The sequence below is a fragment of the Penicillium subrubescens genome, assembly GCF_028828155.1.
Source record: "Penicillium subrubescens strain IBT 31985 chromosome Unknown utg000003l_segment0_segment0, whole genome shotgun sequence".
Lineage (NCBI taxonomy): Eukaryota > Fungi > Ascomycota > Eurotiomycetes > Eurotiales > Aspergillaceae > Penicillium > Penicillium subrubescens.
Genome location: NW_026643153.1, coordinates 1,991,670 through 2,016,722, shown reverse-complemented (window position 1 = coordinate 2,016,722; position 25,053 = coordinate 1,991,670). Strand labels below are relative to the sequence as shown.

At 50.5% G+C, this 25,053-nt stretch overlaps 6 protein-coding genes across 6 annotated transcripts; 4 read left to right on the top strand and 2 right to left on the bottom strand.

Moving 5' to 3' along the window:
* Window positions 1-318: 318 nt before the first annotated feature.
* On the top strand, window positions 319-2,819 carry N7473_004759 (SWI/SNF chromatin-remodeling complex subunit SNF5; the record flags this gene model as incomplete). Its single annotated transcript, XM_057150699.1, has 2 exons — window positions 319-2,295; window positions 2,364-2,819. The coding sequence occupies 2 exons, from the start codon at window positions 319-321 to the stop codon at window positions 2,817-2,819; spliced, it is 2,433 nt and encodes an 810-aa protein (XP_057010809.1).
* Window positions 2,820-3,480: 661 nt separating this feature from the next.
* N7473_004758 (uncharacterized protein) lies at window positions 3,481-8,316 on the top strand (the record flags this gene model as incomplete). The annotated part of the gene is made up of 4 exons (XM_057150698.1): window positions 3,481-3,726; window positions 3,789-6,320; window positions 6,390-6,623; window positions 6,694-8,316. The coding sequence occupies 4 exons, from the start codon at window positions 3,481-3,483 to the stop codon at window positions 8,314-8,316; spliced, it is 4,635 nt and encodes a 1,544-aa protein (XP_057010808.1).
* Window positions 8,317-8,726: 410 nt separating this feature from the next.
* Window positions 8,727-13,760, bottom strand: N7473_004757 (sister chromatid cohesion factor PDS5). Its single transcript, XM_057150697.1, has 3 exons — window positions 13,391-13,760; window positions 11,630-13,300; window positions 8,727-11,567 (listed from the first exon to the last, which is right to left on the bottom strand). Exons 1-3 carry the CDS (start codon window positions 13,727-13,729, stop codon window positions 9,072-9,074), a joined length of 4,506 nt encoding a protein of 1,501 aa, XP_057010807.1. The 5' UTR covers window positions 13,730-13,760; the 3' UTR covers window positions 8,727-9,071.
* A 1,990-nt stretch (window positions 13,761-15,750) lies between these two features.
* N7473_004756 (MFS transporter) lies at window positions 15,751-17,361 on the top strand (the record flags this gene model as incomplete). The annotated part of the gene is made up of 1 exon (XM_057150696.1): window positions 15,751-17,361. One exon carries the CDS (start codon window positions 15,751-15,753, stop codon window positions 17,359-17,361), a length of 1,611 nt encoding a protein of 536 aa, XP_057010806.1.
* A 733-nt stretch (window positions 17,362-18,094) lies between these two features.
* On the bottom strand, window positions 18,095-20,941 carry cdc48 (AAA family ATPase CDC48; the record flags this gene model as incomplete). Its single annotated transcript, XM_057150695.1, has 6 exons — window positions 18,095-18,681; window positions 18,749-20,240; window positions 20,318-20,567; window positions 20,678-20,733; window positions 20,804-20,831; window positions 20,892-20,941. 6 exons carry the CDS (start codon window positions 20,939-20,941, stop codon window positions 18,095-18,097), a joined length of 2,463 nt encoding a protein of 820 aa, XP_057010805.1.
* Window positions 20,942-23,907: 2,966 nt separating this feature from the next.
* Window positions 23,908-24,730, top strand: N7473_004754 (uncharacterized protein; the record flags this gene model as incomplete). The annotated part of the gene is made up of 2 exons (XM_057150694.1): window positions 23,908-23,963; window positions 24,178-24,730. The coding sequence occupies 2 exons, from the start codon at window positions 23,908-23,910 to the stop codon at window positions 24,728-24,730; spliced, it is 609 nt and encodes a 202-aa protein (XP_057010804.1).
* Window positions 24,731-25,053: the final 323 nt, after the last annotated feature.

Here is a 25,053-nt window from a genome sequence, read left to right as displayed (position 1 = left end):
ATCTCATCAATTACGCGCCGTTCCTGCTCGTCATCCCGGTGATTGTCCTGGGGACATGCGCCCGTCGCGACACGTCCATCGATCGGCATCACACATGACGAGCGTGGCTGCGTGGTCGTTTATGATGGAGATAGAAACATAGATCATGTGTATGGGATCATTGAACTGACGCAGATGCAATCGCAATCCAGATATCGCTCAATGATGCTGCCTTAATCGTGTTGGCCCTTATCCCTATCGCGTCGAGTGCCACTCCCTAATCGATCACCGTCGCGAGCGACTACACAACGTTCGAATCAATTCACTCGGTTGTCGGCCATGCCCTCACCTGAACTGGCCACTGGTTCAAACCCGTCTCCCGTTGGATCTCAGTCGGGCATGCAAAACAGCTCCGGCGCATCTGACCTGGGAGCGGGAGGGTTTGACTCCTTGGATAACGGAGCGGCCCAGTCCCTCAACGGACCTCCATCTGATAGCATCGCAGAAGGAAAACAGAACGCGCAAGCTAAGATGGGCGCATCGGGCGGAGAGTCTACGAATGAGACCAATGGCACTCACCAGTCGAACGGCACAAATGGCTCTGCACAAAGTAGGAAGCGATCGCGTGATGGATCCGTCATTCATGCTAGCGATGTTTCGGGAACAATGGCTGTTCGCACGCGTGAAACGCCTGTCGAGAAGATTTTGCTAGACCATTATGTTAACCGCGAATTCCAATATTCGGCGGCGGTCGCCTGGGAGAACCCAGCCCAAGAGCTGGAACAACAGAAGCGAGCAGAACGGGATTTCTACCTGGCCGTCCGTCGCGAAACCCAAGGCAACCCAGCCGCGTTGTTTGGGGTGGGCTACGAAGGATTTGGAAACCCGCGGACCGATCTACGAACTCAACACACTCAAAGCCTACCGATATTGTACCCGGCTCATAGACGTCGGCCTGGGAACCGCAAAACCCGCGAATTACGGGTTTCAAGGCGGGATATGAAGATACAAAACGAGCAGATTGAAGATCTCGTTCCTATCCGACTTGATATTGATTGGGAAAAGGTCAAGATTCGAGATACTTTCACCTGGAACCTCCATGACCGTGTCGTGTCGCCGGATCTGTTTGCTGAAAAATTGGTTGAGGATCTGGGATTGTCTTTGGAATCGTCCGCTCCGTTGATACGGACGATTTCGCAGAGCATCCAGGAGCAGATCATGGATTACTATCCCCAGATCTACATGCAAGAAGAACCTCTTGACCCCCAACTACCTTACACAGCGCATCGGAACGATGAGATGCGAATTTTGATCAAACTGAATATCACTATCGGTCAACACACCCTCATCGATCAATTCGAATGGGACATCAACGATCCCGAAAATTCACCGGAGGAGTTTGCCCTTCGTTTGACGGACGATCTGTCCCTTTCGGGAGAATTTACCACCGCCATTGCCCATTCCATTCGTGAGCAATCTCAATTGTTCACCAAGTCTCTTTATATCGTCAGCCACCCCTTCGACGGCCGTCCTATCGAGGATCCCGATCTCAGCACATCCTTCCTCCCAACTCCCGTATCCTCCGCATTCCGCCCCTTCCAAGCAGCCAAGGAGCACACGCCATACCTTTACGAACTCAACGAGGCCGATCTCGAGCGCACCGAAATCTCGATTTCCCGCGAACAACGTCGCCAGAAGCGATCTATCAATCGTCGTGGTGGTCCAGCTCTACCAGATCTCAAGGACCGGCAACGTACTATTCGCACGCTCATCGTTTCTTCTGTTATTCCCAACTCCGCAGAATCCTTCGAGGAGAGCAATGTCATTAAGCGTTCCGGGTCTAGCCGCCGTCGTGGATTGATAGGAACCCGTGGTGACGAAGAGTCCGATGACTTCGAAAGTGACGACTCGGACGAAGGGTCACCGGCCATTGGCCCACATCTTTCTCAAGGCACTGCTCGCACAAGAGGCATGAGAGGCGCGGCCACAGCAGCCCACGCAGCTTTGCGCGCTAGCTTGGGGCAGTCGGCCACCCCAGAGCCCATGTTGCAGGAGCCCACCCGAGTGTCGTCACGGCGTCAGCAGCAATTGCGAGAAGAAAGTTTCGAAGAGCCGGAAAAGCTAGTTGTGAGACTCAAGATTTCACGGGATAAATTGGCAGATCTCCGAAGTGGAAAACGGATTTTCGACCCAGCGGTGCAAGCTGGCGCCATGGCACCTCCCTCCGACAAACAGAACCGACAACACCATCCCCCACGGCCTCAGCAGACCGGAGCCGTTGATGCACCGAACCCGCCCCAGCAAGGGGTCCCAGGAGTGAGTAGATTCTGATCGTTGTTGGAAATTTTTCGTGGGCTTTGGCTGACTCTCCTATGCGCTTTCAGCCCCCTCCGCCTAGCTGGCTCCAGGCTGGCCTGACAAAGCTAAAGCAATCTCATCCTAATGACTCATTTGAAGGAGTGATGCGCTATTCTGCTGTGGATACGGAAACCCTCGCGCCTGTCTCCAACCCAAGCGTCCTTCAAGCTGGTCAGAAGATCAAATATCAATACCTGCCCCGTATCCGCTGCCATGACTGCCCTGGGAAGCTATACACCCCAGGTCCTGGCATGACAGTGGACAACTTCGAAGTTCATCTGCGTAACCGTCAACACAAGGAGCGCGTTGAAGAACGAATCAACAAGACTGGCGGCAGTGCACCCGCCACCCCTGACGTGGGTGGTAGTGCCAATGCCAGCCCAGCACCTGGTGCCGCGACCTCTGCCAGCGCCAGCCCAGCCTTGGGTGTTGCCCCAATCCCTGGAGTCTCTCCTGCCCCTGTCCCTGGGCCACAGCCATAAGTCATATGTTTTTCTTGATGAAGTCATGACAAACGGCGTCTTCTGTGTATGGTGCTCTCTTCTAAACTGGACTCTTCTGACTTCGAATGGCCTGTATTCTTTCCTCTTGTTTTGTGGTCATCTCACTTGATGTGCCTACCCTCATCCCTTCGAATGTTTCCAACTGGTTTAAAGAACATTGTCTGCCAGCCTTTTCTCTCATCCGTCTTTTTTTTTCTTGAGTTGTATAGGATCTTATTTTTGAGTCTGCAGCGGCAGAGCGAATTGACTGATGGTTTTCTTCTCGTTTTGATGGCGCTAGATGCCCTCTGCATTGTGCTTGTGTTGTTCTTCTCTTGGCCCTTTGCGTTATGCGGCCCAGTAGTATCATCCGTAAATATAGCCCATTTTCTTCAACTGCTCAATTGAGTTTCGCTGAGCAGATTAGTTGCGCTGTTGAACATCACGTTCCCCTCATCTGCAACTCTGTGCCCTCACTAGACCCAAATTGGCACCTCACGTCAGCCGCAGCTGAACGAGCAAAGTCCCCTCATGTGGACCAACTGCCCAATAGGTTGTGGAGGGCTCTTGGCGGGCTGTTGTTTATAATTATAGGAGTCCTCTCAGGGGATGAGTCGTATTTGAAATAATCATTCCATACTGGATCGCATAACCGTGCAAGATGGGTGAAAAGGAGAACCCGACATCCGTTACGGAGGCTTGGGAAATCGCACGGCGCGAGTTCGAGCGATTGACGGGTAAACAACTCCAGCCGACTTCGGCCGCTGCGTTACAAGGTATTCGTGACCAGATCGAAGCCGGCCGTTCCTCGAAGGACCCGGATGTTCAGAAGGCAAAGCAAGCTGGTCTACGAATTATAAAATGTATCCAGCTCTTGGGTGGAGTGGCCTCCCAGGCTGCGTCGCTGGTAAGAAGGTCCCCTTTCACGTATGCATAGATGGAGATGGATAGCTAAGCCTCTTGTACCAGGTCTTTCCTCCGTCAGGCGTCTGCTTTAGTGCGCTGTCTTTCCTTCTCGATATTCCTCCGAAGCTCCATGGCTTCCATGCCGCTGTTGATGGCATCTTCCTCGAGGTTGAGCCGACGCTAGTGCAGTTCGAGATGTACCGAGACATTGAGAGCAAGGATGCCGTTCATCCCGACATGGTCTTGGCCATCAACAAGGTCATGGTCAGTTTCGTGACTCTCTGTGCCAAGTGCATCAATTTCAGAGATGGCGGCTTCTGGATGCGCCTCAAGGCCAACCTGAAGAAGGCCATGTTTGACGAGGCGGCCATTCAAGACGAGCTGCAACATTTTAAGAGCTTGATTCAAACACAGAAGATTATCGAGGGTACATGGACTATTCAACAGGTTATCGAGACCAAGCGATCACTTCTTTTGGTCAAAGATGATACCGAGAAGATAATTAAGACCACGGATGACATTAAAGACAAGGTTGGGACTTTATCCGCGGAACAACAGAAGCGTCGAACCGAACAGACGACCAAGAACCACCTGGAGAAGATTCGAAATACCCTGGGAATCTCGGAAAACGAAGTCACAAGCGCAATCAATGTTTGCGACAGTCTGTGGAAAAGTACCGTCAAGGGGAGTGGAGAATGGTTGAATCAAGTGGACGTATATGTCAATTGGGTCAAGAGAGATCCCCCGGAGACAAGTCCTGTGCTTCTCTTGACTGGCGACGGTGGGTGTGGAAAGTCAGTGCTTGCATCAGTTGTCTACAAAAATCTTGATAAACGATCATCCTCTTTGGCTCCGGAGACCGAACGGACGCTGGTTCAAAACGAAGGACGGACGCTTGTCGCTTACTATGCCTTCTCTCCCACAGGAAAGATTGACGACGACAAAACTCCTGCCGAGACAGCATTGAAGTGTCTGTGTGTTCAACTTGCTCTGCAAGACGCCGCGTATGCAAAGTGGCTAGCAGAGAGCTTCAAGGATAGCGCAGATGGAGCTAAGGATGGATCAGATGTTCCCAAAGACCTCACGAAAGATGCGAAGTACTTCCGGGATGCAGACTGTCAACAGCTTTGGACCGACCTGAGACTTGGAGCCCCCACACAGACTGCAACCCACTTTTTGTTGCTTGATGGGATGGACAATCTGCCAGCAAACAAGCTACAGGAGCTTGGAAGAGTCTTCCAAGGGATCCATGAAGCTCAAGGCTCTAACCCTCGCAAGAAAACACGCAGCGGAGCTAGAGTGCTTGTGTGTGGCAGCATACAGAAGCTAGAGAACCTGGGGGAAGCGCCTGCTGAACCATTAGCGTTCCCTGGGATTGACGTTGGATCATGCAATGGAGATGACATCGACAAATACATCGAGCGCGAGCTGCAAAACTCGGATCTATTCCAAGCAGCCAATGCGCAGAATCGACGACTCAAAGAAGAAGTCCAGGCCGGACTCAAGACACGCGCGGAGGGCTCTTTCACTCAAGTGCGAAGCGACATCGGCATGGTCAAGGGTATTGTAGAGTCTGAGATGACGGAGGACGATCTGAAAAAGGCTCTGAGCGCAACCAAGAAGAATGCCAAGGCCACGGTCACCGACGATATCGCATCTCTCGAAGCCTTGCCCAACAACCAGAATCTCGTCGAGGAGGTGAATGAACTGCTCCTCTGGGCCTATCTTGGACCTTACTATTACAGCGTTGAAGAGCTCGAAGGAATCCTCTTCCTTCGCTTTGAAGCGACATCCCTCAAGTCTCTACGAGAAAAGCTCCAGGGAACATACTCGAAGCTTTTCGTTATTGACTCGGACGGAGACGTCCTGCTGCAGGAACATGTCTGGGATACTGTTACGCTGGAGGACCGCGCGCAGAAAAGAGCTTCCAATGAACGCACAATCAGCATCAATATTACAATCACCAATGCCGACACGGAAAGCATCCAGCGCTTCTTCTGGGATTTGGGCCGGTTTGGCGCCATCGATCAGTTCAAATTCGCTCCAACTGGCATCACCGCCGATTCGTCCGGCTTCAGTCCCACCCAGAAGAAACGTATCGGGATCAACGATATCGACTCCCACATGACTATGCTCAAAACTGTATTCTCACTCCTCTTCAACGCACCGAATGAAACGACAGAGCTTGTCGGACCGAAACTTTTGGCCGGTCTCACATCGCACTTGGATAAATTGCGCACCGCAACGGAGGCTGATGAGCTGAGTGCCGATGAGAGACGTTTCATCGCGAGGAACCTCCTTGATGTCTTCCATAACCCTGAACACCTGGAGAAGCATTGGAAGAGCACTGAGCTGCTTGGCTGGACGGAGAATCAATCCGAAATGGACTATATTTGGGGCTGGCTGAAGGATCCGGTAGCTATCAGCAAGCTTGAATCATCCAAGGCAGAGTGGCTCGCTGCTGCGACTGATGATTGGAATCCAACGAGAAAGTTGTTGACCCCGTTCATGAAAATGCTTGCCCGTCGATGGTTGCAAGACAGGGAATGGCAGCCACTTCGGCCCTGCGCTACAATTTTGAATGCACTGATAATGGTATGTTTGATCTCAGATATCTGGCTTTAGGTATATGGGGTATTTGAGCTTACTTTCTCCATAATATAGACTTCAGACGACAACCGAGGTATTTCCGATGCAGTAAACGTGGAGAACGACGCGTATATGTCTATCAAACGCGACGAACTCGACCAAATTCGGCCCTTCCTGATCGAGAAAGCGTCCAACTGGAGCAAAATTGCTCTTGAGATCGAGGAGACGGATTTCGTCTGGCATGTAAGACTTGGAGAGACCTACAATGGATGCCAGCAACCAGAGAAAGCCCGTGAAGAATATGGCAAGGTAAGATCGCTTTGTATAGCACTTCGATAAACACAGATACTGGACTCAATCAGTGCTGATGTGATATCAGGCCGCGAAAATCCTTCAGGATGACGAAGCATCCGGAAAAGAAATTGACAAGAAAGAACTTCGCGATATCTTCCTTCAAATGGGAAGACTGTCTGCGGGTGAAGAAGAGCTTGAGTACTATGAAAAGGCCCGTGAACTCGACCCTGAACACATTGAAACTCGGTATCGCATTCTCAAGAACCGTATTTCCAACTGTACGGTTGAGGGCCAGGCAGCCGTTGTCCGGGAGGCACTCACCACTGAAGATGGACTGCACCCGGGCCTCTTGGAACCTATCCTGGAGCTAGTCATTGACGACTACAAAGCCGAAGTTAACAGTGACTTGGCTATATTCACCACATTCAACGCAGTCATTTCCGGTGCATCGCTCATCCCGGAATGCTGGCCCGAGCTGCTTCAATGTATGGATAAAGCAATTGAAAGCGCCGAGAGTGAAAGTCGTCCCGAAGACCTTGCAATTCTCCATCTACACAAGGGTATTGCGGCTTCCCTCTGTGGTGAGGATCACACATCGACAAAATCTGAAGTGGAGCACTGGCAAAAGTGCTGGACAGTTGCGCGGGAGAATAACTCTGTGAAAGCGGCTAACAGCGCCACGGCACTTTTGATCGGCGAGAACAGCGATGCTAGAAGTCTTTCCAGTTGTCTCTTGATTCTCGTCGGCGATATACTTAGCAAGTATCACTTTGATCAAACTCGCCTCTTATCCGACGGAGATGAACAATCCATTCAGAACCAGATCAAAGAACTGGAGAGGATTGCCACGGATCAATTACCGGACGGAATGTCAGGTTGGACAAGAGCCAAATGCTATCTCGCTTCTCAATACGTGCTGCGTAACCAGGTCACCCAGGCCCAGGCTCTCTTCCGGTGGGACATGGCAGTCGCCCTCACCATCCTCACCGATGATGACTCCGGAAATGACTGGGTAGGCTATAGCAAGCTTGCCCATCTCCTGACCCACGTGGGTGATTACGAGAATGCCGGCGTAGCATACAAGCTCATCCCAAGCGCCTTCCTGAACCAAGAGATTCTAGCAGAACTATTGAACATTGGTGACGAAGCAGCAGCCACAGCCGCAACAAAGGTCATCACGGACTTCTATGCCTCAAACTGCTCGGAAGATGAAACCCCCCTAATCCAGGTCATCACACTTCAGAGCGAAGTTGCCCGACTCGCCGAAAAAGCGACGGAAGAAGAATCCCCGCACTGGAAAGAACTCGCCAGAATCCTGAAGGGATTCAACGACGTCCTCATGCTGGAGTGGTTCATCCAATGCGACGGCTGTGAAGTCCACTGCGGATTCGACGAGACCTTCTGGGCCTGCGGGTTCTGCTTCTGCACGCATTTCTGCGAGAGCTGTCACCAGAGAATAACTTCAAAGGAGAATATTTCTCAGGGACGGCCTAAGCTGCTTGTTTGTAGCGAGTCGCACGATTGGTTCCGTCTGCCTGTTTGGGATGCGAAGAGATTTGCGTGGGCTTGTCGCGGACGAGTTCCGGCTATTGAAACGGATGGGCAGCTTGTGATTTCTGCGGAGGGTGAGGCTATTCCTGTGCGGAAGTGGTTGGGATATTTGTGTGGGAAATGGGAATTGAATAAGGAGGATTGGAAACTTGAATGATGTTGGTTATGATTTCTGACTAGAATTGTTGATAGCTATTGGAATATCAAGTGTCCTTCTGTGAAGGGAATCGAGACTATATGGATACCTCCACTTAATGAAAAGGAGCACCGTTTGAAGGCCACAACACAACATTTATATTGAGAGGCTGTGGGGTTTCACAATCATTTCACAAATGATTATCTAGACTAGTCTTCTACCAATTTCAGGATGTCCCTTTCGCGGGCGGATGGCGCTGGCGAAGCGGTACTCTTCGGAGCACCAGCCAACTTATTCGTCCCCTCTTTTTTTGCCGCGGTTGTCGGATCGTTCCTCGAACATATCGTTCTTTTTGCGCATCAATCGTCTTTGCTCTATTTGTATGGCAGTTTGTTACAGGCAAACAAATATAGATATCGACAACAGTCTTACCTCTACTAGTCCAAACTACATGTAAGTGACACGTTGATATCCGAGCTAGATACAGAAATATTGATGATATTGACTGTAATAGTAAATAGGCAGAAGCACGAACTCATGAAAGAACAGGAGGCTGATGAAGAAAAAAAAAGCATCAAAGGCAGATTGGGTATACATCTCGAATTGTCATCGACTGTAAGAAAAAGCAACGCAAGACAGATGTAACAATAGAAAAGGGTGACAGAGGCGTCTTTTTGCAAGGAGTAGTAGAACAATAAGAAGATACCGCCGTGAAAAGATCAAAAAAAGGCAGATGTCCCCACGCGACTCGGAATTGGAAGGAAAAAGAATCTAGATCATCCTCGACGGGAGGATCGACGAGTCGGCAATGTTGTTGTAGTTGGTTGCTTTGCACGAGTATTGCCCCTTGACCCGGATGCCTTCGCCTTCGGCTTTGGACCACGCTTTGCCGGGACTGGAGGAGAATTCTCTTTCTCGCTGGAGTCCTCGGCATTTTCTTCCTCTTGGTCATTGTTCTCGTCATCCTCGTCCTGCATCTCCTCGTCCGAGTCTTGGACTTCCTCTTCCTCGTCATCGTCATCATCATCCTGGTCCTCAGCTTCTTGGACCTCCTCCCACTTCTCCATCTCCTGGTCGTCCTCATCGCTGTCCTTGTCGGCATAGCTGACACCCTGCTTGCTGGTGCCGCGGCTACTACGTCGACGGGCAGAGCTAGACTTGGGCTTGTCATCGTCAGAGCCCACATCGGACGGCCATTCGTCATCTCCTGTGCGCTTGCGCCGGGGCTTGCTGACACCAACAGAGGATGTGGACTTGCGAGGCGGCCGGCCAGGTTTCTCCTTGCGGGGCTTCTTCGACGCGGACGAGTTACCGTTCGCATCAGCAGACTCGGGCTTGCGCTTCTTCACATATCCGCTTTGTGCGCTGTGAGAAGAGCTCTTGGGCTTCATGGCAGCCCGCACCACGCGGTCGAGACGATCGTCAATCTCATCAGGGAGGAAGTTCTTGTCTGCAACGTCCTGGGCCTCGCGGTGGCTGGTCATCGAGGAGAAAAGAGAGCTGGGAACACCCATTTTTCCAGGATATGTCTGGAGAAGGTTCGTAGCACCGCTGCTACCACCACCAAACTTGTGTTGTTGGGAGTAAATATCAGCAAAGCGTCGGATCGTAGCTTGCGCGAGGTCGGAAAGAGTGTGAAGGCGAGTGGAGATCTCATCGGACTTGGTGATACCGTCGCGGAATTGCTTGACGCGCTGGGCAACGTGGAAGATCAGGGACATGTTATGCTCATTGGCCACGGCAGAAAGATAGTAGATAATATACTGCGCAAAGTCACTCAAATCGCCCAGCCTCGTGGACTCGTCAAGCTCATCGGATGGGTAGTCGGGGTGGTAGGCAAGTAGGGACAAGAGACGGGAGAAGATCAACTCCATCACCATCGTCTGTTCAGTCCTCTTTCCACTTGCTTGGGCCTGTTGAGAGTAGAAGGCGGCACGGGATCGCAGCCAGGTAAGCGTACTCTCCTTCAAGGTCTTGCTGGGCTCGAAAGCGAGAAGACAGGGAATGATGTACCAGCGATGGCTTAAGTGTGTCCGCTGCACGAGCTTCTTCTTGAGGTGATTGATGAACGCACTGCGCACCGGAAGAAGTCGATCTTGTGCCATCAGCGCGATCGAGTTGAAGTTCGCCGGAGTAAGGAGTTGGTCGCACAGTGCTCCAGTAGAACACAGCTTGACGAGGGACTTTGCAGCAAGAAGGCGGAGGCGCGACTTTTGAGTCGCCGGAGTATCCTTTTTCTTGGACAATTCACCCTCGCCTGCGACCAACTTGTTCAGAGTGTCGTAAACAGGCTCGGCATGTGCACGGAAATCATCATCACCGTCTGATCCATCCTTAGCCCGAAGACGATTCACAATGATCTTGAGTGCCCATTCCTTAGCCTGCGTCTCCTCATCCGCGGTCTCAGACCAGCTGTACTCGGGATCATTCTCAGGAGCGCGGTTAGTCAGGAGGACTTGGTTGATAGCGATGGAAATAATAGCGTCGCTCTCCTCATCAGCCTCCCTCGGTGCGAGAAGGTTCAGTTGCGATAAGGCGGCGAGACGAGTAAGGAAGTGGTCAGAACCATAGGACCACTTCTTAACACACTTTTGAACGAGGTCCTTGGCGTACATCTCCTTACGATCGGCCGTGGCCATGAGAATAGAGACGGCATGCTTGGCAGAAGCGGGCGAGGTGCTGTACAACGCGTAGTTGGTAAGAGCTTGGAAAAACTTGCGCTCCTTTGGAAGCTTGGCTGGGAGCTTCTTAGCGAAACCAGCGCAAGCCTTGAGGATCTCTTCGGTGCTAGCATCACCGGGCGAGTTTGCCTTTGGAGCATGTGCTTCGAGATCCTTGCACATTTCTTGGACCTGTGCCTCCAAGACCTCTGGGTTCTGCGAGGAAATTTGCTTGAGCATCTCCTGCGCGGCATTTGCCAAGCCATTCTCGTCGGTCCGAGAGAGGCTCATGATAGCCGGGATGTGACTCCGGTTGAAGATGAGCGAGCTGGAGCGGTATAAGAGAGGTGTGATGGTCTCGAGGAGGGGGGTATTGTTGGCACTTTGTGCACGTCGTTGCAGCTCTCTGATGGCCTTGATCACGGTACGATAATCGCTAACGGCTGCCATGGCAAAGCGAATCAGCTGATAGCTGCGACGGTCATGGACCTTGGCAAACTTCCACAGGTCCGCAGAGGCACGCGACGTATCTGGGAAGGTCTTGGACAACGATTCAATGATCCGTGAAAGCTGGGCCTTGACCTGCTCTTCATCCTTATCGACAACACCGCCCTGAACACAGCCATGTCAGTAACCATATTGAAATTGATAGACAGAAGATTTTAAATACTCACGTTGTACTTCTCACAGGCTTCCAGGTAGAGCGTCATCGCTGACCTCATAGACAGTTGACGTGCAAGCATGACAAAGAACACTCTTCGGGCCTTCTCATCCAGACCTCGAAGTAGCGTAAGAATTCGACGAACACGAATCTTATCGACATCGTTTTCCTGCTCGGGCTCAGAGGCCTGGCTATCTTTTTGCTTCTGCGACTGGTTCGATGCGGATCGAGAAAGTTTCGTCTTGATAGGGGGGTAATTGAGGGGGAGGAGGGTTTCGAAAAGGACTCGGTCAATCAGAATATGGATCTCCTGATCGTTGGTGTAGAACGCATCAAAGATTTTGGATGGCGCATCCTTCAACAGAGACACCGCGGGTTCAGTGTTCTGCTCAATCTCACCAGCTGCAACCGCCCACATGCGTGCAAGGATTTTCATCGCATGCTCACGGACTTGAGGCTTCCGATCCTTGACTCGCTCTGCGAGAATTGCAAGAACGGAGTTTTCGGTAGAGCACCCGCCTTTCATTCCCAACTTGTGAACAACATGGGACAGCCCGAACTGCCCAACGGTATCAACTGCAGCAACACGGACCTTCTCATCGGCATCACGAAGCATGTCGGCGAGACTCTCGACAAGTGATTGTTCCTCATGGTCACTCAAACCAGAGCCGCCGGCAGAAGTCAACAGAATCCGGCCCACAACGGTGGCCCATGCAGCGCGCACTGAAGGGGTCTTGTCGAGTCTTCGGCTCAAGAAGGCCTCGTAAGCTGAGGCGTGAACTTGCGAGAAAGGCTTTGGGGAGACTGGCGTCAAAAGAACACTGGTCTGAGTGACAATTTGCGACAATTCCTCCAATGTGACAGGCGGGTATGCTGCGGGATCCATAGCCGGAGGCGGAGGTGGACCTGCAACACCAATGCCCGCCGCAAGATCACCAATAGTCTGGGTGGCCAGCAACCGCAGAGCAACTGATTCCGCAGACAATTCAGCTTCCACTTGCGGGATAACATTTTGCAAGACTTCCGGACAGGCGCGCCATAGCTCTCGAATCAAACGATGCGCCTTGCTCAGTTCCTTAATATCCTCACCCTCCTCATCCGAGTCATCGAGGTTCGGTTTGCGACTGCCCTTAGCTCCATTTGCTTGGTTGGAGCCACCAGAGGCATCGATGATGACATTGTTGAAATACTGGCTGATATGGCTGGTCATTCGCTCTGGGCAAGCCTGGCAAATCGCCTTGGCCATGTTGTAGGCTGGGGGATAATCCTTCAATAGGAGGGTATCTTGCTTGGCGTCCAAGGGTGCGTCGGTCCGCTTGCCTTTCTTGGGGTTGTCCAGCACTCGAGGGTCAACCCGCAGGAACTGCGCCACGATGGTGTCGACGACTTCTGCAGCCAAAACTGGTGTCTCATCGATGACAGTAACCAAAAGTCGAGTCATGTCGAACTCAACACCCTTGGCAACTTCCTCACCGGTGGAGGCCTTGGATGATCCCGAGACAATATCGAAGCAGGCGGTGAAAAGGGGGACAATGAGCGAATCCGGGTGATCAAGATCCGTCATGAGAACGATACTCTTGACCTCGGCGAGTGAGCCCAAGACGTAAATATGCTGCGCATTGTAGGCGTTGGATGGATCGGCGAGTGCGGGGATGATGGAGGTGACCACGCAAGTGAAGATATCCTAAGGGCGAGAATCCAATGTCAGCTCCACATACAAACCATCAGAATAGCTTCTGCATTCCCATCCTCAATTGCCTGATTGAGCGCGCACCTTGAGCTGATTCCTGGTAAAGGGCGCGTCCGGCGCGCAAAGTCGCAAGACATCGACAATGCAGCAGGTGGCCCAGGCCCGGACACCCCTATCCTTATGCGCTAGCAAATGAGCACTGGCGAGCTCTTGGGAGACCTTGGTCAGAGATTCCTTGTCAATTTCTTCCTGTTCGAGTTTGCGAAGTTCCTGGCCGAGGGTCTGCAGGCGTTCGAGGAGATCGGCAATGGGGATGGCGGAGCGCCCCACGCGCCAGGAGAGCGGCTGATTGAAGGACAGGCTGCGAAGGCCAGTCTCTTCTTCAGGCTCATCAGCAGGACCTTGGCGAGTGCGCGAAGGCATGATGACGGTAACCGCGCTCACATGGGACTAGTGAGGGAGGTGGGAGAGTTGACGCGGTGCAAAAAGGGTGGAGAGAGTCAAGGTTGACCGCCCGGGGGACGCGTCGCACGGGATCGCGTCGGCCCTACAAAAAAAGGTGGGCCGATAAAGTTGAAGGAGAGCTTTTTGATCACTTTGGAAGACCAATTAGGAAGAACTTGTTTGAACATTTTATGCAGGATACTTTGAAATGCTCTCCATGTAGTGTTACAGTGATTCTGTCTATTGCTTGACTGCAGCAGGTGGAAACAGAGCCATTGTATCCGTTTGTAGCTGCCTGTACATGCATATAAACACATAAATGTGCACTTCACACACTCATTCGGTGTCTATAGGTATCAACAGACTAAAGACTGATCACTCCCTAGTTAAAGAACAGTCCGGTGGTCAGAATTCTCAATCCATAACCATAAATAAACCCACTTTTGGTAGATGGTCCTAATCTTTGAGGTCTCTCTTCTCCATATCCCTCCTATGTTGTATCTCTTTGTTTCGACTGCTTTTTGAGTTATTCAGCGGGATGATGCAATGCGCAAACTATCCTCTGTTCAATAATCTGCTAAACTAGAATAGCTCATACGTGCCACTTAGCATTGAGATTAGTAAGGTTAGAACAGGTACCTACTGTAGGTACCCAACAGGCAAAAGAGAACCTATAAGCAGGTATGCCGGTACCATACATAGTTAATGCCGCGAGCCTTACCAGGCAGGGTCTTTGTCTGACACAAAGAATGCAAAATGAGATGCATCATCTATCCTACCTGGGATGGAATTAACGTGAGGACCTTCCAAGTAGGAAGACAAGATGAGTAATCTAGAATATAGATTCGTCATTCTTTGCTGTATAACATCACTGATCATGCAAGCAATATCGCAAGAGCCTGATTACATATTCCAATAATATTAGGCTTCCACGGTTCCGGAGAGTAAGAGAAGAGCTTAGCTTTAACCCCGCGACATGGACCCCTACTCCTCAGTATTGTAAGTAAGTATAGACAAGAGGGGCCCGAACCTGTATCCATCGGGCACATGTATGGACGGACATAAGTGACATGAGTCACGGAGTGTCCCGTGCATCTTGAAGGATTAGAGAATATGTACTAAGAATGTTGTATAGCATAGCATAATGTACAGTACAGTAGTATCAGATCTGGTTTAACGTTACAGCCTTTGAGCCTAGGCTGTTAAGTAATCGGAAGTCGCCAGAATAACATCTGCCGAGTGGATCCACTCGGCCTTTCGGGCCCACCGAAGACCGACCCCGAAGCCTTGAGACCGAATCTTGGAATCAGAATATCAACCAATCACCATCCAGTTTGTGCTCTTTTTTACTTCTTTTTCCTTTCCCCTGTGGCAACTACGTAATCCAACAGTCTTCACTATGCAAACCATCTCTCTCATACGATCTGACCACTAACTGACTAAAATCCCATTTCCAGACTAGCACTACGCCTCTCAAGCCCGCCTTTTCTTAGCTCACAACGTGCAGACGGACCAGATCTTAGCCACCCCCAATGTATCAAACCGAAGACCGGGAAACCGGCACAAGGATACTGCTGCAATACTAGTCACCCTCGCACCTCGCTCTATCGCGTCTTCGGACTTAGTCCCAGACGGAGTCCATCAACGGATATAGCCAGTAAAGTGGATCTTTGCGTGATGGTTCCAGGCTTTCTAATCCACTTGATGGGTCCCCGCGAGGTTTTCTGTGTGTCTCCGTTTCTCTTAGCTCCGGACTATGTCGTTCTGGAAGATCCACGAGGTGAAAAAGGGCAGTCGTAATGGCGCTTAAAGACTGTCCCATGCCCCCCGTGGATAAGGGGTTCTCTTTTCTTCAGATCATTTTATAATCAACTACAGTGGGTTGAGAGCTGTGTTGAGAAAGTGTGTTTGATATAGCGCCTACTACAGAATCAACAGTTGCTTGCCAACAACCTCCCGTTCTATACTCCTGTGTCATAGCCTACAAGGCTTGCACCATAATGACTACCAGTCAAGCATTTGATTCAACGACAACGACACCTCGTCTCAGCATGGAGCACCGCGAGCCTCTAAACGAGCCCTATGTGGCTGCCGATGCCACTACCAAGGAGACATCCCAAGCACCCCTAGAGGAAAACGACCACGACCACGACACCGATGTCGAGAGCGCACAGAACCAACCACTACCCGAGAAACCCACCGAGAAAGATCCCAATCTCGTGGAATGGGATGGCCCCGACGACCCCGAGAACCCTCAGAACTTCTCCCGTCGACGCAAGTGGATCATCACCGTGGTCATGTCCTCGATGACCATGTGGATCACATTTGCAAGCAGTGTCTTCTCAACAGCCACCGTGGTGACCGCAAAGGAATTCAACGTCTCCACCGAAGTGATGACTCTAGGAACGAGTTTGACCGTCTTCGGTTTCGCCTTAGGCCCTCTCTTCTGGGCGCCAGTCAGCGAGCTCTACGGACGCCGTCTCCCACTCTTCTCAGGCTATGCCATCTTCGCCATCTTCCAGATCCCCGTCGCCGTAGCGCAGAACCTCCAATCAATCATGATCTTCCGCTTCCTCATCGGCGTCTTCGGCTGTTCCCCCCTCGCCGTCGTCGGCGGTGCAATGGCTGATATCTGGGACCCTGTCGACCGCGCCGTCGCCATCGCAATCTTCTCCTCAGCAACTTTCCTAGGACCCGTCCTCGGCCCCATCATCGGCGGTTTCATCACAGACTCCTACCTAGGCTGGCGCTGGACCGCCTGGATCACACTCATCACATCCTCCTCCTTCGGCCTGCTCGCCCTCATCGTCGTACCGGAAACCTACGCCCCCAAACTCCTCCAACAACGAGCAGCCCGTCTCCGCCGCGAAACAAAGAACTGGGCTCTCCACTCCTTCCTAGACGAACACGAGCCCACGCTCGCCGAAATCGGCCAGAAGTACCTCCTCCGCCCAATCCAGATGCTCATCATGGAACCAATCCTCATCTGCATGACCATCTACCTCGCCCTCGTCTACGGGATCCTCTACCTCTTCTTCGAAGCCTACCCAATCTCCTTCAACGAAGTCCGCGGCTGGAAGAGCCTCGGCGTCGCAGCCCTTCCCTTCATCGGAATCATGATCGGTGTCCTCTGCGGCGCGGGCCTTATCATTTACACAACCAAGACCCGTTTCGCACGTAAACTGGCCAAGCATGGCAAGGTCGTTCCGGAGGAACGTCTCGTGCCGATGATGGTCGCTTCGGTCTTGTTGCCTATCGGCCTGTTCTGGTTTGGTTGGACCTCCGACCCGAACATCCACTGGGCACCGCAGGTTATCGCCGGTATCCCTATTGGATTGGGTATTCTGGTGATTTTCATGCAGGGTCTCAACTACATTATTGATGTGTATATGATGTTTGCCAATTCGGCTATTGCGGCGAATACGCTTATTCGTTCCGCGCTGGGTGGTGCGTTCCCGCTCTTTGCGACGCAGATGTATACCAACCTTGGTGTGGATTGGGCATCGAGTGTGTTGGGTTTCATTACTATTGCGATGATTCCCATTCCTATTCTGTTCTTCTTCTATGGCGCTAAGATTCGCGCTATGAGTCGATTCACTCCCAAGTTCTAAAAGTGTGTGATTCCTGCTTTTGGAGCATCCGAGCATCAACATGTGTTGATGTTCGCCATCTACTTGCACAGTTGGCGTTGGTTTTGTTTTTATTCTTGATTTTTGGCGCTGCATTCTAATGACCTAGAGCTTACGGGCATACTATAGACATAATGGACTACTTACATACGATATTGGAATAATCATTGTAACCCGAGAAAGCTAGGATGTACGGTAGTCCCACTAGGAGGTCACCCCAATTAAACACTTGTAATGCTTCTAAGACTGTCTCGAAGTCATGACTAGAGATGACAGGATGTTGGCAAGCCAAACCACGAATTGTCAACATTTGTCCATGTCTGCCGCGACCAGGGTATTGGACCTAGTTGTAGAGACAGTCATGTGGTTGGTGATGGTGGAATTCGTATGACGCCTCCAGATGGATATTGCACTACAATGAAAGAATTTCTACTGTCAAAATCTACGAGGCAAATCCTGTTCAACATAAAGATTTCTCTTGTATGAGTATTATGACACACTGTATGAGGGCAAGGGCGAGAAAAAACAAATGAAAGAAAAGGATCTAGTTCCCCCCTCAAAGCAAAATCCCCCCTGCCATCAACAAAGCACGATCTACTCATGATGAATCTTTGGCGCAAGGGGAAAGACCCCGGCCAAGAACGTTCTGATCGGCCTATTAGGGAAAAGGAAAAACGCAAATCGTCAACTTGAGTGCAGGATATCAAGAACCCATTTAGTCGTAGAGGCTGTCATCATTACCGGCGTCACCGAAGGTGTCATTGTTTTGAATCTCACCGGCAGACGGGAAGCGGAAGAAGCTGCTACCACCAGAGTTCTTCAGGCTCTGGGCGAAGGCCTCGTAACGGCGGATCTCAACATCGCTGACAGAGCGACGAGCGGTCTTCATGGCCTCCTCGAAGTGAGCGCGGGTCAGCTCGGGGACAAGGTCCTCCTCCTCAACATCGCCCTCTCCCATGGTGACATCCTCACCAGCGGCCTCGCGGGCACGGGTGCGCTCGATGTCCAGGGAGATGGCCTCCTTGATGGCGAGCTTGACGGCACGCTGGGTCACGAAGCCAAGATCGGCACCGGAGAAGCCGTGGGTCTTGCTGGCGATGAAGGCCATGTCGACGTCGGAAGCGACAGGGGTCTTGCGCAGCTGAGCCTTGAGAATAGACTCGCGGGACTCCTGGTCGGGCAGAGGAACGTAGACCAATGTGTCAAGACGACCAGGGCGGACCAGGGCAGCGTCCAATTGCTCGGGACGGTTGGTAGCACCAATGACGAAAACGTTCTTCTTGGAGGTCATACCATCCATCTCTGTAGATAAATTATTAGTAGGAGCTCGGAGACCTCATTCACAGTTTAGCATTTGAGTAAAACTTACCAGTCAGAAGCTGGTTGACAACACGGTCGGAAGCACCGCCGGCATCACCCTGAGAACCACCACGAGACTTGGCAATGGAATCCAACTCGTCCAGGAAGACAACGCAAGGAGCAGCAGCGCGAGCCTTGTCGAAGATGTCACGGATGTTGCTCTCAGACTCACCGAACCACATGCTCAAAAGCTCGGGACCCTTGATGGAGATGAAGTTGGCAGCGCACTCGTTGGCGACAGCCTTGGCCAACAGGGTCTTACCAGTACCAGGAGGACCATAGAACAGAACACCACGAGAAGGCGAGAGACCGAACTTCTGGAACTTCTCGGGGTGGTCCACGGGGTACTGGACGGACTCGATAAGCTCGCGCTTGACCTCCTCGAGACCACCAATGTCGTCCCAGCGGACGTTGGGGACCTCGACAACGGCAACCTCACGGAGAGCGGAGGGGTTGGAGACGCCGAGGGCGTAGCGGAAGTTCTCCATGGTAACACCCAGGGAGTCGAGAACCTCGGCATCAATGGTGTCCTCATCAAGATCGATCAGATCCATCTTCTCACGGATCTGCTGCATGGCAGCCTCGGAGCACAGGGAGGCCAGATCGGAACCAACGTAGCCGTGGGTCTCGGCAGCAATGGTCTCCAAGTCAACATCCTCACCCAGCTTCATGTTCTTGGTGTGGATCTGCATGATCTCCAGACGGCCAGTGGGGTCGGGAATGCCGATGTCGACCTCGCGATCGAAACGGCCGAAACGACGAAGGGCAGGGTCAATGGAGTTGGGACGGTTGGTGGCGGCCATGACGACCACGTTGGAACGGGCCTTCATGCCGTCCATGAGGGTCAACAGCTGGGAGACGACACGGCGCTCGACCTCACCGTTGGTCTTGTCACGCTTGGGGGCGATAGAGTCGATCTCATCGATGAAGATGATGGCAGGGGAGTTCTTCTCGGCCTCCTCAAATGCCTTGCGAAGATTGGACTCGGACTCACCGGCCATCTTGGACATGATCTCGGGGCCGTTGATGAGGAAGAAGAAAGCACCGGTCTCGTTGGCGACGGCACGGGCCATCAAGGTCTTACCAGTACCGGGGGGACCGTACATGAGGATACCACGAGGGGGCTTGATACCGATAGACTTGAAGAGTTGAGGGTGACGGAGAGGCAGCTCGACCAATTCACGGATCTGAGCCATCTGTTTCCGGCAGCCACCAATATCATCGTAGCCAACCTCGTTCAAGTTGCCCTCCTCATCCTCTCGTTGGATGGGCTCACCCTCGCAATGAATAACTGTGTCCTGCGCAACGATACCATACTCTGGGGGATCAACCTCCACCACCTTGAACTCCACCTGTCGCATACCACCACGGACAGTGAATGTATCGCCAATTCGCAGGGGGCGGTAGGCTTCGCGGAAGTAAGGTGCAAGGTAGACATCGAAGAGAGAGCCGGTCAGGCCCTCGATGGTATCGGCTATTGGGAGCACAGCGATGCGCTTAGCCTAAATGGCCGAACAAAGGATGTTAGTGTGATTCCACTGCCCAAGATCAGCCCTTCCCAAACTGGGACTATACGTACATATTTAATATCGGGGCAAGGGTGAACGGTGATGATATCGCCGTGCTTGACGCGGAGGTTGTGGCGCACAACACGGTTGATGCGGGCACTGCCGTCATCGAGATCATCGTCGGCCAAGACAATCAGCACAGTGTCCTTGCGCTTCTTGCCCTTGACCAAAACTGTGTCACCACGGAAGAGCTGGAGGGTCTCCATGGTGTTGTTGGAGAGAGCAATAACGGAGTTGTCATCGTTGACGGAATCGGTCACACTGTATTGAATGAGCTCTTAGCTTCTTCTTCTTCTTCTTCTTCTTCTTCTTCTTCTTCTTCTTCTTCTTCTCATCAAGAGGACACGGGCTCCAACTGGGGGCATCCTTACATCAACGAGTTGGGCTTCTTCTTCTTCTTAAGGATAGCAGTAGAAGTGTCGAGCTCCTGTTGACGCTGGGTTAGCTATTTGCCGCCTGCGAGAGATGGGCTGTTGGCAATTGGGGATTCAACTGACTTCCTTCTTCTCAGCGCCGGAGGCGTCCCTGCAAGTTCAAGAGTTAGCCACGAGCCATGTATCACAGAATGCGGCACAATGAACGTACTGGAGGTTGACCCTCTTCTTCTCATGGGTGTGATCCGGCTCCGCAGACATGATGAAGGATCTGAGGCTGTGACGTTGGATGGGGAACGGAGCTGGGGAACGGGAAGGGTTTAGGTGTCCACAACCAAGCAGATCAGCTCGAGTGGATGAAATCGAGAAATGAAAACGGAGAGAACGATGATAGAGATGGAGAAAGGGATAACCGGCAGATCAGCGAGCGAACCTGACGGTGGATGAGATGTGAGAGGTAAGGTGTTGAGCTTCGCAGGTACCCGGAGAGGCAGTGAGTGACGATATGTGCTGAGCTAAGCCGCTCATATTATGTCAGCTGCCCGACCGCCACGGGAATTGTTACACACACAGCAGCTTTTGCTAGCCGCACAGCAATTATGTAATATCCCGCATCACATAATCAATTTTGCCAAGAATCCTTACCATACATTACCACAGCAACTGCATTACTTACCACTACAGCAACTACATTCTATCTACTACTACTACTATAAGGGCTTTTCTTTCACTGATTCCATCTCTCTTCATTCAATTGATCTCTCTTCATTCAATTGATCTCTCTTCATTAAATCATGAACCCGCCAGCTGAGCAAGTCTTCGAGAGTAAAGAGAAGCTCCTTGCTTCTATCCAACAGCATGCTCTTGCTCATGGATATGCGATAACTACTGTCTCATCAAGTAGAGATAGAAATATCACTCTTGGATGTGATAGAGGAGGTTACTATCACGATCAGGTCAATGCTCCAGATAGGGCGAAGCGCCGGAAAACTAGTACAAAACGAATTGGCTGCCCTTTTCGCCTCTATGCGAAAAAGCTTGGAAGCGATCAGTGGGAAATTCAGGTTAGAAATCCAAACCATAATCATGAAGCTGACGATAATATGATAGCACATCCAATAGCACGACGTCGCCAGTTTACCGAAGACCAAAACCAAACTATTCAGCATCTAATTGATGTCGGCTCAAAGCCACAGTCTATCTTAAGACTTATGCGAAAGGATACTGATATCTTGATTAAACCAAGAGATATCTATAATATTCGAGTCGAATCAACCCGCAAGAAACTTGGAAATAATACACCGCTTGAATTTCTAAGAGAGTCACTTCAAAATAACGATTGGAGATATGCATTTAAGCAGGATACTGAAGGCCATATCCTTTTCTTTATGTTTGCTCACCCTAAATCAATAGAATATGCTAATCAATATAATAAGGTCTTTTTATTAGATTGCACTTATAAAACAAATCGCTATAAGATGCCGCTTCTTCATATTATCGGTCTATCGCCATCGAATTCGTTATATAGTATTGCTTTCTGCTTTATGCAAAATGAGCAGGAAGAAAGCTATAAGTGGACTCTACAGACCTTCTTTTCATGGCTTAATCCTTTACCCTTTCCCCCAGTTCTTTGCACTGATAGAGATCTTGCTTTATTAGGTGCAATTAAATCGATCTATCCAAAAAGCCTACATTTACTATGCGTCTGGCATATTAATAAGAATGTGCTTGCAAAGACGAAGCAATATTTCTCTTCGAATGAGGAATTTGAAGCTTTTATACAATCGTGGAAAAGCCTTATTAATTCAACTACTACTATTGAATATCAAGATCAACTAGCTAAGTTTGAGACTAGATTTAGTCTTACTCCTGCTGCTCTTCGATATGTGAAACAAACCTGGCTAACCTATAAAGAGATGTTTATCAGGGCGTGGGTAGGGCAATATCTTCATTTTGGAAATTGGGCAACCTCACGGGTAGAAGGCTCTCATGCTATTTTAAAAAAGTATATAGGGACATCAACAGGTGATATCCTCTTTGTTTTCGAACGAATTAATAATTCTTTGGAAGCTCAGCACTATACCCTTTTGTCTGATCTTGCAGAAAATCGGATTAAAACGCTAAACTTTTGCTCACACTTTCTCTATTCGAATATTACAAAGAGAACATCACAATACTCGCTTCGCCAGATCTATAAGCAAGCTTCTATAGCTAAGAGAGCTACCCCCGAAGCCCCTTTATCAAATTGTACTAATATATTCTCTAGGACAATGGGCCTTCCATGTGCCCACCGAATTGCTAGCTTATTATCAACACAGCAGCCAATTCCACTAAGCGATATCCATCAATTTTGGAGGCTTGGCCTTGGTAATGAGCTATCAGAGTATCTGCCAATACTCAATCCTCTATTACCACTGCCGCCACCAAGGAAATCAGCCCAAGACATATCATTTCAAATCAACAAAACATCAGACGAAAGGGTTATCAAAAAGAAAGGGCCATCAAAGTGCTCAAATTGTGGAGAAATTGGCCATACAATTCGATCATGTAGGGTATAATAGGATATGTAAATAATATGAAATGGAATCAGTGAAAGAAAAGCTCTTATAGTAAAGTAGTAGTAGTAGATAGAATGTAGTTGCTGTAGTGGTAAGTAATGCAGTTGCTGTGGTAATGTATGGTAAGGATTCTTGGCAAAATTGATTATGTGATGCGGGATATTACATAATTGCTGTGCGGCTAGCAAAAGCTGCTGTGTGTGTAACAATTCCCGACCGCCACCGGCGAATCTGATGGAAGTTGGTCGATCGGAGTGATGCCTGGGTGCCTTACCGCCTGAGTGCCTGGTGTATCCGTCGGGGTGCTCAAGTGGGTTTAGTAGCGGAGATCACCTGGGCGACAAAGAGGCTCAACTGAAGCTAGTGTGACAGCCTCATACTTCGTAGTAATAGAGTACAATCAACAAAGTACTTCAACCCGGGTGACTTCCTGTGGTTGCCTTGCCCATGGAAGGAGCCATGACGACCACTCGGTCTGCGGTATTTGCCTTAGCATACTCTTCCATCGCAGGTCCTTCTCTATACTACAATGTTTTCTTGGGTAATCTCAATTTATTTTTGCACTTACCTTGATCTACGAATAGATCTTCAGCTCATTTATGTCTCGACTTGACATCAACTCTTACGCTTACTCTCCAGCTTTCTCACGTATACTTTACACATTACATCATGCTCACCTCCCAGTTGAAATCGAGACGAATGGCACACTGCCCTCGAAAACCAAGGTGAACTCATTCCCATCGCTATCATCTATTTAGTCGACGCCCCATTTGAATACTCGAATGACCACCTTGGCTGGCTTGAACATATTCCAGTTCATAACGCACGACTACACTTCTTTGGACCATTGTGCCCCAACTATTGAGACCACCTGAGCTCATCCGAGCGGCGATTCCTCAAGAAAGAGCAGTTTCAGACTGATCAGATGTAACTCCCAAGAGACTACTACACAGCACGAACCAACATCTTCTCCGATACGCTAGTGGACTCCTTCGTCCGAGAACATGGCACATCACCCCGTTTCGTCTACGGACCTCTGGTTCTTCCGACAGTGCTGAAATTCTCCACCGGCTCTTCCAAGACATACCCCATGGAGAAGTACATGACCAAAGCCGTTCTATATGGCTACGAGCTATACCAGTCCGGTGACAAGATCATTCCCGTGATAGCTCGATCTCGTAATCCCAAGGCTGTGGTCGAGGGTATGTTGGTGTTCAACCTCGAAGAAAGCAAACGAAATGCTATCTTTGAGCTTGAATCTGGGCTTGGACATTTGGAGGTCGTTCAAGCGGAGATTGGGTGCAAGCCATCGGGAAAAAGATTCATTGACGCAGCGGCCTTTCTTAGAGCGGGATCTCTCGATGGACTGATTCCCATAAAGTCCACCTTCTGGGATCCTACCGCATTTGTCAACAGCTCCTTCTACCACAATATTGAACAGTCGGTCCATCGATCAGCAGAGGATATCTCTGGTTCTTGGTTCCATGCCTAGAGATTTGGGGAGTCAAATTACGCGGAACCTCGTCGGTTTTTTCATTATACTAATGCCACTTCTGATCTCGGGAGACCGTCACTTGATTTGACGAACCAGCAAAATTACAATGGTCTCAGCAGGTGAATGATACATACCGAAGCTAGAAGGCAATGCTCCGATAGGAATAGCATGTCGTGAGCTGCCTCTCGAGCAAGTCTCCAAGACCGAAATCAGAAAGCTTTCAAGTTTGGCACCATCATCAAGTCCATACAACGGCCCGCTCAATAGAAGAAAGTACTCTCTGTCTATAAAGCACTTCCATAGATGAGATAGGTATCCTT

Excerpts from the sequence above, each read along its gene's own strand:
- N7473_004757 (XM_057150697.1), bottom strand. The coding sequence starts at position 13,729 with ATGCCTTCGCGCACTCGCCAAGGTCCTGCTGATGAGCCTGAAGAAGAG. Across the intron at positions 13,301-13,390 it reads TTACCAGGAATCAGCTCAAG|GATATCTTCACTTGCGTGGT; the intron begins GTGCGCGCTCAA and ends TCTCGCCCTTAG. Across the intron at positions 11,568-11,629 it reads AAGCCTGTGAGAAGTACAAC|GGCGGTGTTGTCGATAAGGA; the intron begins GTGAGTATTTAA and ends GGCTGTGTTCAG.